At 47.8% G+C, this 12,945-nt stretch overlaps 1 protein-coding gene across 1 annotated transcript in view; it reads left to right on the top strand.

Annotated features, from left to right (window-relative positions):
• CRYBG3 (crystallin beta-gamma domain containing 3) overlaps nucleotides 1–12,945 on the top strand; it is a 1,300,096-nt gene that overhangs the window by 216,441 nt on the left and 1,070,710 nt on the right. The window contains exon 3 of the mRNA XM_069204785.1: nucleotides 10,667–11,145. Coding sequence (XP_069060886.1) covers nucleotides 10,667–11,145 — 479 coding nt within the window. The remainder of the gene's footprint in view (nucleotides 1–10,666; nucleotides 11,146–12,945) is intronic.

Below are 12,945 nucleotides of genomic sequence, written 5' to 3'. Positions count from 1 at the left end.
CATCTGCCCGAAGGACACCCATGGACCTGTCCACTTCAGGAACTGCAACTTCAGCGCCAACCTCAACAAAACGAAGGTACTCTCTGCACACAAACATACCAGCAACCTCCACAACTCCATCGACTGCCTGTTCCTGAACATCTGCTACTGCCACAAATACGCCACCGAACCCTGCGACCTGATCGACACCACCCGACCGGACATCACCTTCCTCACCGTGGACCTGGACCAACCCCACCTTGGGTCCAGACATTGCCATTGGGACCGGCCCTCCTGCTCACGTGGAGGACTCGCCATTGTACACAAGTCCTCACTACTTGTCAAGGCCGTCCAAGAAGATCACTGCACCACCATGGACCACCTTTACTTCCTGGTCCACTCCAACCACAACTCCTCCATCTGCGGCACCCTGGTGTACAGGCCACCTGGCCCCACCCAGCTTTCATAGATGACGTCATAGATGTTGATACTCCGAGGCCCTGGTGTCAGTCGACTACCTCCTCCTCAGCGACCTGAACTTCCACCACAAGGACCACACCGACCCAAACACCATCGCTCTACTCGACAATCTCGTCACCCTCCGCCTCAGACAGCTGGTCTCCACACACATCGCAGGACACACACTGGAGCCAATCTTTACCTCAAGCGACCGGATTACCATCAAGACCATCTTCACCCCAGACTGGACCAACAACTTCTGCATACTCTCCGCAATCACCGTACCAAGTAGCCGCACCTCCAGGACCCCCCACAGGAAATGGAACAAAATCACCAACGAGCAACTCATCTCATCACTCGCCAAATCCCTCCCTCCCTCCTCTGACGATGCCAACACAGCAGCGCGCAACCTCAATGCATGGATCAACGAATGCGCTGACACTGTAACCCCTCTCCGGATGACATCGACCAAACGTGTACCTAAGAAGCTCAGCAGGTTTACCACCGAACTCCAAGAATCAAAGCGTACCTGCAGACGTTTGGAGAAAAAATGGAGGAACAGCCAATCCAGCGAAGACCTCGCCTCATTCAGAGCTGCAATCACCGCCCACTGACAAAAAGAATCAAGAACGCAAGGAAGTACACACACTGGGAGCACTTCAACTCTTCCGCACACAACTCGAAGGACCTCTTCACAGTCATCAATGAGTTCACAGATCCCCCCCCTCCGAAGCCACCAGCATCCCCCCCCCTCACAGGACATCTGTGACAAACTCGCCTCCTTTTTCCACCACAAGATCCAGGACATCTACGACAGCTTTCTGTCACCTGGCACCAGAACCTGCGACTGACCCACCCTCCCAGAACCCACCCAGACCATTCACATCTGGTCCACGCTCACCATTGAGGAAACAGTCAACATCATCGACAGCACCCACTCCGGAGCCCCCTCGAATCCTGCCCGAACCACATATACATCAGATCCAGCGCATCCATCACCCCGAGCTTTGTAACACAATCAACTGCTCCATCAACACGGTCATCTTCCCTGAGGACTGGAAACACACTGAAATACGCCCTCTCTTGAAGAAACCTTCAGTCGACCCATCAGAACGAAATAATTTCCTACCCATCTTACTGCTACCCTACCCCGTCAAAGTACTGGAGAAAGCAATCAGTGCACAGCTACGGAATTTCACAGAGGCCAACAACTCCTTGGACAGCTCCCAGTCCGGGTTCCGCAGCAATTACAGCACGGAGACAGCACTCCTGGCAGCCATCGACGACATCCGATTACTCCTAGACTGCGGCCACACCGCAGCACTCATATTCCTCGACCTCTCAGCAGCTTTTGACACAGTCTCCCACAGCACTCTGCGCACCAGACTCCACGACATAGGAATCTGCGGAGAGACCTGGAATGGATCCAGCCCTTCCTCTCCGGGAGGACGCAGAGGGTCAGACTCATGCCCTACACCTCAGAACCACATGAGTCAATTGTGGAGTCCCCCAAGGATCCTCACTGAGTTCCACACTGTTCAACGTAAACATGGCTCCTCTTGCTGCCATCATCAGAAGCTATGGTATGAACATTGTGTCATATGCCGATGAGACACACCTCATCATTTCCCTCACCGAAGACCCAGACGTGGCCAAAAGGAACTTTCATGCAGGAATGGAAGCCGTCACCACCTGGATGAGAGAATGCTGCATCAAGCTCAGCTCTGACAAGACGGTGCTCATTATCTTCGGAAATGCCACCTCAGCTTGGGACGACTCATGGTAGGCCACATCCCTCACTGCCTCTCCCCCTGCACCGATCGAGCACGCCCGCATCTTAGGAATCATCCTCGACTCCTCCCTATCAATGCCCCGCCAGGTAAACTCCAACACCTCCTCCTGCTGGCACACACTCTGCAAACTCCGGAAGATCTTCAGATGGATCCCAGCAGACTGTCGAAGGACATTCACCCACGCCTTAGTCATGAGCAAGCTCGACTACGGCAATGCCCTCTACGCCAGCAAAAAACGTCAACTCATCCATAACGCTGCTGCCAGACTCATTCTGGACCTCCCTTGCCAAGAACACATCTCCCAACACATGAGGATCCTCAACTGACTACCGGTCGAGAAGCGAATCACCTTCAAGCTTCTCACCCACACGTACAAGGCCATGCACAATGCAGGACCAGCCTACCTGAACCACAGAGTCTCCTTCCAGAACCCCCGCCAGATCCCTCTCCTCCACCCAGATGGCCCTGGCCAACGTCCCTCGCATCCGCAAAACAACTGCCGGAGGATGATTTTTTTACCTACACTACAGCAACAACCTCCCCCTGCACCTCCGACAAAGCCCGTCGCTCACCATCTTCAGGAAGAACCTCAAGACGTTGCTCTTCAGATGAGGCCCCTCCCCCCACTGCCTTGAGACCCTCACAGGTGAGTAGCCACGCTTTACAAATACTGATTGATTGATTGGCTGGTGCTCAAAGATCCTCCAGAGGGTGCCTGGGTTTTTGTCATCTTGGATTCCAAGTTGACAGGGAACTCTGGGAGCATCTGATTAGCCAGTGCCAGCAGGTGACGTCCGAGCCCTCCCCTGATAGGTCTTACCTGTGTAGCTGACCAATCCCCCTTTGAGGGCTATTTAGGGTCTCTCCTTCGGGTGGTTCTTCAGATTCAGATTGCGTGACTCCAGCAGGAATCCTCTGCATCCTCTACTTCAACTTCCCACCGAAGAAACTGCATCTGGACCCTCCAGAAACTCTAGAAACTGCAACAAAGAAGCAAGACGCCTTCTGCAACATTTTTCTTCAGCTCCTGCCAGCAACTGTTTCTCGATCGTACATCTTCTGAGGACAGCCCGTTTTCAGCCTGCACCAGAAGAGCGAAGGAATCTCCCTTGGGGAGAAGGAGTCACTCCCCTGCTTCAGCAGGCACCTACTGCAACGACGACCGGCTGCGTGGATTCCTTCTCCTGCTGAGCTGCGTGGATTCGGCATCACAGGGGGTTGACTGAAGTGGTCCTGACATACTACTGTCCACCTTTGGTGGAGGTAAGAGCTTGCCTCCCCATGCAAGACAGTACCCCTGTGCACCTCGTGTTTTGCAGTTGCCAAAGCTTGTTGGCATCCTACCACAAAGTTATTTGTGCATCTTGCAGCTCTGGCCCCCAGCACTCTAGCCTGCGACGCACAGCTTCCTGAGGGGTTCTCCGGCGGCAGGGGAGCCTTTATCGTTGGGCAGTGTGGGCTTTTTTTTGCACCTTCTTTGTCCCCGTGCTGTGCGACTCCTGTGCGCGCTGCCTGGTCTTCTGTGGGCTCTCTGAGTTGCTGAGAGCCCCCTTCGACTCCCCCTCTGAGTAGAGCCCACCTGGTCCTTCCTGGTCCCGGGCAGCGCCATTTTCAGCTAACTGCGAGTTTTGCATGTGCCAAGGCTTGTTGGCGGACTCTAGCGATGCACACCAGACTGCAGTCCTCCATCCGGCGTGGGACATCACTTGCACCAACCAGGAACCCAACTCAGACTTCTTAGGTGCAGTACTGACTGTTCTTCTTCACTAGTGGGTCACTCACTGTGAACTGCTGTATTACAGCATTTATATAGCACTTACTCCCTCTGTGGTGCACAAAGGTGCTTGCCTACCTAGGTAGCATGTTACATGGTGTAAGGTGTATACTTGAAAGTCTCTTGCCTTTGTTTTGATCCTATATGGGAAGTTCTTCCATGTAGTGCTTGCTGTCCACTGAGGTGAGGTTATTCTGTTATGGGAAGCAGTGCTTAGTAGTGTGATGGATGAAGAAGCATGAGAGAGGCGTCTGCAGTTTATGGTTTTGAGTACGTGTTTACACAGCTTGGCTGATCCCTGTATAGTATCTCTTATGATCATACCCCAGTTATCAGGTGGACTATTGGTATTGCCGCACAGCCCTAATGCAAAGGATGTCATGGAAGTTATTTGCTGGCTAGGCGATGGGCAGCCTTACCTTCAACGCAGGTATCTCTGTGTTGTTGAGGGCGGATCCAGACAGGATGGCACCAGTCATCTCTGTACATTGAGAGTTGATTGAGAAGTAGCCAGCTACTATTTCTGACCTTTCTTTCATACCAGAATCTATCAGGAATAAATTCCATTGAGGCTGAGATGAACAGACTGGTTTCACCACTTACATGCTTAATAGGAGATGGAAGATCTCTTAGAGAGGTCTCCGCTGGCGGAGATAAAACTTCTTTAGGGAATCATCAAGGTAGGATGACTTCAAATAAAGGCATAACCATTTTGCACAATGGTTCTCATCCACTGATTTTTGTGCTCTTATGCTACTCATTTTCCGGTGATTCCTCTCACCATTCTGGTTGACAGGAGAAGGGAAAGAGATGTCAGATTTACTGTTGCTGTGAGCTTCTGTATTGCCAGGAAAGGTTCTTGCCCCCCTCTGCCTTGAAGCTGCTTCCGTTGATGGGAAGGCTCCTTTGATGCATGTGACTGTTGTCATTCTGGGATTTAAATCATCCCACCTCCATTCTGCAGAATAGCAGTGGAATATGATGAATGTTATCCTTTTCATCAGTTTTCTCTTTTAGCCAGTTAATCCTAGCAATACAAGATACAATGTAAGAGGCCCCACAGAAGTGGAAGCTCAGCAGTTAAAAGCCAGCTTACCTCAGTTTCCTAAAAATGGTTCAGTTGCCTTTCATGCCAAATCAGATCACACCACCACTTCATTTGCAATTTCTCATAACAGCCATAACACCTTAAATGTTGATTTTTCTGAAAGTCTAGTCTATTGTTTCTTGAAAGGCTATTTAATAACACTTCCACTCCTAGAAAGACCTGTGGTAAAGGGCAAGTCGAGTAGTGGCACTAGCTGCTTTTATGCCAAAAATTATGGAGGTCATCAACAGCAGCGCTGAAAACAGTATACTGAGTTTTGTGGCACTTCCAGGTAAGACACTGCATAAAGTGGAAATGTCATCCAGCATCAATAATCTACATTGGGAATCTGTCTGGGAGATTGGCGAGTAGTTCATATAGGGACTTTTTCAAGGCGTGCCTCTGTGAGGCATTACTTCATGCCTAGGCATGTGAGATATGTAGGATATGTGGGATATGTGGGAGAGCATATGACCTCTTTGGACTGCCTTACTTCCTTGACACCTTTAACGAAGTGTTTCTGAAAAGTGAAAAAAAGCATGAAATCTGTACTAAAAAGGGCCAAAGTGGGCAAAGCCAATTAGTCTCACTTTTGGGACCTGTTCCCTTTGCCAATGGGTTTTTAACAATGCTGTGCTGGCCACAAATTTTGTAGGCACACAACCCATGCATGCATTCCTACAAAATGATGAGGGCATGTTCTTTCTTCTTGTTTACTGAGCAGAGTTGGATCAGTCAAAAACCAAAAGTAGTACCAAAGATTTTTTACTTGTTTTGGTAAAGTGGCTGGGCGGAAGCAAAACAGATGGTGCCCATGATGGAGGGTATGCAACACGTAGGGAGGGTGTGGCGGAAGCAACACAGAGGGTGGGAGGGCAGAAGCAACAAGGAGGATGCTGGTGGGGGAAGCAACACAAAGAGTGGGGTTGAGGGAAGTACACAACATAAAGAGTAAGCAACATAAAGCACGAGGGCAAGAGAACAGCGTGGAGCTGTGGGGGAAAAGCACACGGGTGAGAAAACAAGGCCTAGTGCATCATTGATGGTGGCAAGTAGAAGCATACTGGTGAGAGAGAACAACACGGAACGGAGTAGGAAGAGAAGCATACAAGGGAGACAACTGGAAAACACATGCACTTTCATGGAGGGCTTAACAAAAAAGAAAAAAATAGTGCCTGAAAAGTAATCTGTGGAAGGGCACTAGTAATAAGGAGGTGTTCTCTGGGAGAGGACAAACACAAGAAAAGGAAGGGAAACCCACACATTACCGGATAAAAAGCAAACAAGTGAGTGTGACAATAAAGCAAACCAGTAGGAAGCAATGGGCAGGCTCCAAGCCCACTGTAAGCAGACAATGGATCTTTTCACCAGCAGACAGCTGGCTTACTCTGCTAAGCAAAACCTACAAATGGTTGATTTATTGTTGGAGGAGCAGGCCAGAGGCTAGTAGGTAGAAACAGATATTAGGAATCGGATAATTCAACGTGGTCTTGATAGAAGTTGCCACTTAACACGGAACCACTAGCTGGAAGGATTCTGAGACTAGAGCTTTGTAGCATATTAGGTTTATTTTGTGAGAAGCCATTTGGTCTTCATTGCTTTAAACTGCCCTTTAACAGGTAATCATGTACATTTTTATTTCTAGAAATATTAGATATTAGCAGACAAACATCTCTTCATAGATAATTTTTAGGGTCGAGCCTGCAATGTCATGTGCTAGCGTATGTGTCTCACTTGCGAGGCACTCTTGTAAACAGAAAATGGCTTGGAGCCCGCCTGTTGCTTACCATTTATTGGCTTGCATACCACTCTTCTCCTGCAGGAATCTCACCATTTCTGTTCCTATCTGTGGAGCAGGGACCAAGCACTGATTGATTCAACTTAATCAGTGCCCGTCCACTACTCCAGATGTTATTAAGGTGCAAATTTGTTCTTATTAACTTCTATTGCCCTGCAAACAGAAGGCGTGTGACTGGCAAAAACGTGCCCAGCAGGACAAAAAAAAATGAAGAATGTTATTTTCTAAAGTTAACTCTTTTCTTTCAGTTTGCCAATCCTTCTTTTCGCACTTTGCAGTCCTAGGTTCTTTTGTATTTGCTCATGAGTGCTATTCTCAAAAGATGACAATCCAATTCATCCCGCTGCAGTGCTTCCAACCCACCCCACTCCAATCTGCCCCACTCCAAATTTAAATAATATGCCAGCTCCTGTCCAAACCAATCTGCCCCACTCAATTCAAAAACAATCTGCCCCACTCCAAAATAATCAACCCCACTCTAATCTGCCCTACTCCAATCCGCCCCACTATAATCTGCCTCATTCTGATCTAATCTGCCCTACTCCGATCTGCCCTACTCCGATCTGCCCTACTCCGATCTGCCCTACTCCGATCTGCCCTACTCCGATCTGCCCTACTCCGATCTGCCCTACTCCAATCTGCCCTACTCCAATCTGCCCTACTCCAATCTGCCCCACTCCAATCTTCCCACGCCAATGCTAAACAACCTGCCACACTCCAATTTGCCCCTCTCCAATCCAAAACAATCTGCCCACTCGAATCCGCCTCACTCCAATCCACCCCACCCAAACCAAAACACTCTACCCCACCCCAAACCAAAACACTCTGCCCCACTCCAAATAATCTGCCCCACTCCAATCCAAAACAGTCTGCCCCACTCCAGTCTGCCCCTCTCCAATCCAAAGCAATCTGCCACACTCCAGTCCAAAACAAGCTGCCCTCCTCAATCCAAAACAATCTGTCCAACTCCAGTCTAAAGCAGTCTGGCCTACTCCTATCAAAAACAATCTGCCCCTCTCCAATCTGCCCACTCCAACCTGTCCTACTCCAACCCACTCCAATCTGCCCTGCTCCAATCTGCCCCACTCCAGTCTTCTCACACCATTGCTACACAATCTGCCCCACTCCAATTTGCCCCTCTCCAGTCCAAAACAATATGCCCTACTTCAATCTTCCCAAGCCAATGCTGAACAATCTGCCACACTCCAATCTGCCCCGCCCTGCCAAAAACAACGTGCCCACTCAAATCCACCTCACTACATTCCAAAACAATCCACCCCACCCAATCTAATCTGCCCCACTCCAAAATAGTCAGCCCACTCCAGTCTGCACTACTCCAACCTGTCCCTCTTCAATCCACTCTAATCTTCCCCACTCCAATCCATCCCACTCCAATCTGCCCCACACCAATACAAAACAATCTGCCCACTTAAATTCTCCTCACTCTAATCCAAAACAGATCACCTCACACCAAACCAAAACACTCTGCCCCACTCCAAACCAAAACACTCCCCGACACTCCAAAACAATCAGCCCCACTCCAATGTGCCCCACTCCAACCCAAAATAATCTGCCACATGCCAATCCAAAACAGTCTACCCCACACCAATTTGCCCCACTCCAATCCAGTTCACCTCACCCCTGTCCAAACCAGGCCAGCCCATTTCATTCCAACCTAGCCCACTCCAATCTACTCTATTCCAGTCCAGCACAACCCAATCCACCCCATTCCAATCCACCCACCCCACTCAAATCCATCCCATGGCAATCCAATCCACCTTAAGCCACCCTACACCAGCCCAGTCGAGTCCACCTTAATCCACCCCACTCCACTCTAATTCATCCCACTCCAATTAAGTCCTCCCACCCCAGTCTACCCCAGTCCGATCTACCCCATCCCATTTCACCCCACTCCGGTCCAGTCCACCCCACACCAATCTAATTCACACACTCCAATCCACTTTGCTGCAGCTCAGTCCACTACAGTCCACTCCACTGAAATCCATTCCACCCACTCCACTCCAGTCCTACCCAACCCTGTCCAATCCATCTCATTTTATCCACCCCACTCAATCCACCTCAGTGCAATCCACCCCACTCGATGCAGTCAGTCCACCCCACTCCAGTCTACCCCATGCCAATCCCCCACTCCAATCCATCCCACACCAGTCCATCCCCACCCCAATCCAATTTACCCCTCTGCAATCCAATCCAAGCCACCCCAAGCCAATCCACCCCACACCAGTCCATCCCCACCCCAATCCAGTTTACCCCACTGCAATCCAATCCAAGCCACCCCAAGCCAATCCACCCCACACCACTCCACTCTATGCAATCCACCCAACTCCACTCAAATCCACCCCACTCTAATCCGGTCTACGCTGAGCCACCCGACTCTGCCCCAATCCAACCCACCCCTACCTCACTTCAACACATCCAATCAAATCCACCCAGCCCACTCACCCCACCCCACTCTAATATGGTCCATCCCACTCCTGTCCAGTCCACCTCACTCCTCTCTTGTCCATCACACTCCACCCCCGTTTAGTTCACCCCATCCGAATTCAAACCACCCCAATCCAAACCACCCCTCCCCAGTCCAAACCACCCCACCCAAGTCCACCCCACTCAGTCCACCTCACCCGATTCAATTCACCCCTCTCCAATTCACTTCACCCCACTCCAGTCTACCACACTCCACTTCAATCTGCCCCATCCACTCCAATCCTCTTCACACCACTCCACTCTAATCCAATCTGCTCCGAACCACCGGACTCTATCCAATCCAACCCACTCTAGTTCATTCCACCCACTCCAATCCAATAAATTCTGCCCACTCCAGTCCAACCCACTCCTGTCCAATCCACCCCACTCTAGTATAATCCACCACACTCCAATGATCCAATCCACCCTGCTCCAGGCCAATCCAATCCACCCCACTACAGGCAAGTCTAATGCACCCCACTCCACCCTATTCAAATTAACACCACTCCAATCCAATCCACCTCACCCCAATCCAATCCACCCCACCCCAATCCAATCCACCCCACCCCTATCACTTCCCACTTACCCTCATCCAATCTATACTACCCAAATCCAATCCACCACAGTCCAATCCATCTCACCCCATTTTAATCCACCCTCATCCACTCCATCCAGTCCACCCAATACATTCCACCCCACTCTACTCCAATCCAATCCACCACACTACCGCAATCCATTCTAAACCACTTCACCCTATTCCACTCCACAACACTGCACTCTACAGCACCCTCTGCTGCTGAACCACTGAACTCTACTTCTCTCTGCTCAACTCTGACACTCTATTCCACTCTACGATACTCTACTTCAAATAAAATCCACTCTCTGACATTCTCCCCCCACTCCAGTCTGACAATAACCCCCCACTCTTCCCACTCCACTCTACGACACTCTGCTCCAAAAGAAAATCCACTCTTCCAGACGCTACTCCCCCCCACTCCAGTCTACGACTCTCCACACCACTAACTTTTAGCAATGTTGAGCAGCAGCCACACTAGTGTACAACATGGCAAAAACACATTGCCAATATCTCTTGTACAGGCGAGGCCTGTTAGCTTTGCCAATGATTGTTCTTACTTATATTGATGGTGATTAAATGGTGCACTCCATTGATGGACTTTGATAATGCATAAGTAGAAATGTGAGAGTTAATACATATAAGCTTGCTTTGATTAAGATTTTGATGAAGTGTTTTAAGGTATACAGCATAGTCATTGTATTTTTATTCCTCCAAGATTTCAGATAAAGGGGAAAATAACTCGTCCGTGGAAGCACAAGGATATCTTGCAGCAAATGAAGAGACATATGCGGATTATCTTCCTAGGTTACTACCCGATGTCAAAGCACCTGAGCATGACAGACAGCCCAGAGATAACTTCCTCCAGTTCCTTGGAAACCTGTTTAATTTCCCCCCAAAGATTCTGTCAACAGAGGTGAAAGAGGCAGCCACAAAAACAGAAACATCTGAGACCGGAAATAAGCAAAAAGACCAGTCTAGCCTCTGTGAGGTCGGGCCCCTGATTCAGAAGCAGTCTGATATCAGCCGTGCTGTGTCTACATCAAAGGAAGAAGCTGATGATGATAGCCGTCTTGCAGTGTCCACATCAAAGGAAGACACGTGCTCAACTACAGAAGACAATAAGAGGAAAGATGTCACTCCAGCTTCTGCACTTACAAGGATGGAGAGTAATGAAGAAACCACAAAGGCACAAGAGTAAGTTTAATGTAGAATATATTCACAAAAATGTAATACATGCCCCATGAACATGTTTAGAAATCCTTAATCTGGTTCTATTTTAAGAGATGGTATTTGAAAAAAACGACGACTTTGTATTATGTCAACGTTCCACACACACCTTCGCTGTACACCGTGTTAACTTATATTGTTATTTATTAAAGTCACTGTGTGTCCAATTCAAAGCATTATGTATGCACTTATGCAGAACTGCCTTAACTGTTGGTTTGAATGCTTGTTTACCAAAGGAGATACGTTTTACTGTTAAGGTTACACAGAGCACTTCCCAAGCAGCAATCGTTTTGTATGCTATATACTTCTGAAAGCATTTATTTACAGCTGTTACTTCAAAACGTTCTTCTTTCTGTCTGCTGTGTTCTCCAATTTATAAAAAAAAAAAAAAAACGTAAGATCTCAATGTATCGGCCATTTCGGAAAGTTTGTCTCTTATCCCAAAAATATGTTACTATGTCTAGTCACGGTTTGGGGTTTTACTCTCGCCTCCCTCGTTTAGACTATAAATCCATGCCAGCTAGTGTTCTAGTGACCTGTCTGACTTCACCCAGATTTCCTGATTGGTTTTACTTTAAGTAACATAGCAGTTTCAGATCCAAGTGTAAAAAATGGTAAATATGTAAAATGTGACTTATATTTTTGGGTTCCTTATGATTCACACTTTGTTTCTAGGGGTCAGTGACCGATTTTAGGAAACCTGAATGGTGACAGACTTTAATTTCCGTATTTTTACACGGCTTCTTTGATGTGGAAAAAGTTTTAGAATTTTGGCAAGACTGGAAATCAGCTGTCTGCGTATGCTACGCTTATGGGTACAAGCTGACTTAGTTGAAACTGATAAATCACAATTTGTAAAATTATTTATTGACTCGAACCAAGAGACACAAAAATACAATAGAATTAGGCAAATAACCAGATAAATAGCCCCAACTGAGTCTGTGCTTCCCCCTAAATTAATTCCTGAATTCTGCAGAATTTATTTAGAGACAGTGGGACCAAGGCTTTGGTTAAATTCACAGCCTGTTACCAAGGAAAGTAAAGTACTGTTATGTAATGGCATGAAATGCTCTCAATTTTGATGATGCTACAAATCAGAACATAGCAATAAAACACATCCGATGTAATATAGGTAAAAACAGGTATCCTTTTCTTGTTTTGACATAGAGCCATCCAATACCAAAATGAAATTTGACTGTGTTCAATGACACATTTTTGTGGGCTCACTACAGACAGCTATAGCTGTTTGTCATAGACAGCATTGTATACATTACTTTAACACTTACTAAGAGTGGGCTTTGAGTCAGTCCCTTCATCATGAGTAAAGGTGGTTCTCATCCATTTCAATTCCCTATTCCTGATTCAGTGTCTTTTCTTCCTAAATCATGTGTTTCCATGTTGTCGGCATAGTCTGTATCTTTGGTGGAATTAAATTAGTTTGAAGATAAAATAATGTACTACCAGGAGTTTTCTTCTCTTATATTGCGGAGCAATTCGTTGGGCCAATCTGGAGCATTGCATCCTTTTCCTGGAGTATTTCTTGACATCCATCTGTAAAAATATTGGTGCATTTTATTTTGCGTTCTGTACTATGCACAGTAGTGTGAAGGTAGATCTTCTGGCAACAGGCAGCTAGTGCAGATCCTTCAGAGCTGGTGCAATGTGGTTGCGAATAATATGTAGAAATTATCTTGGTGTTGCATTTTGAATTCTTTGGAGTCAAATCAGTGGACTTCATTGTGTGGAATGTGAATTTAATCAATTGGT

Source organism: Pleurodeles waltl, chromosome 8 (genome assembly GCF_031143425.1).
Source record: "Pleurodeles waltl isolate 20211129_DDA chromosome 8, aPleWal1.hap1.20221129, whole genome shotgun sequence".
NCBI lineage: Eukaryota > Metazoa > Chordata > Amphibia > Caudata > Salamandridae > Pleurodeles > Pleurodeles waltl.
Note: the sequence above shows the minus strand (reverse complement) of the source record. Positions and strands in the feature narration are given on the sequence as shown.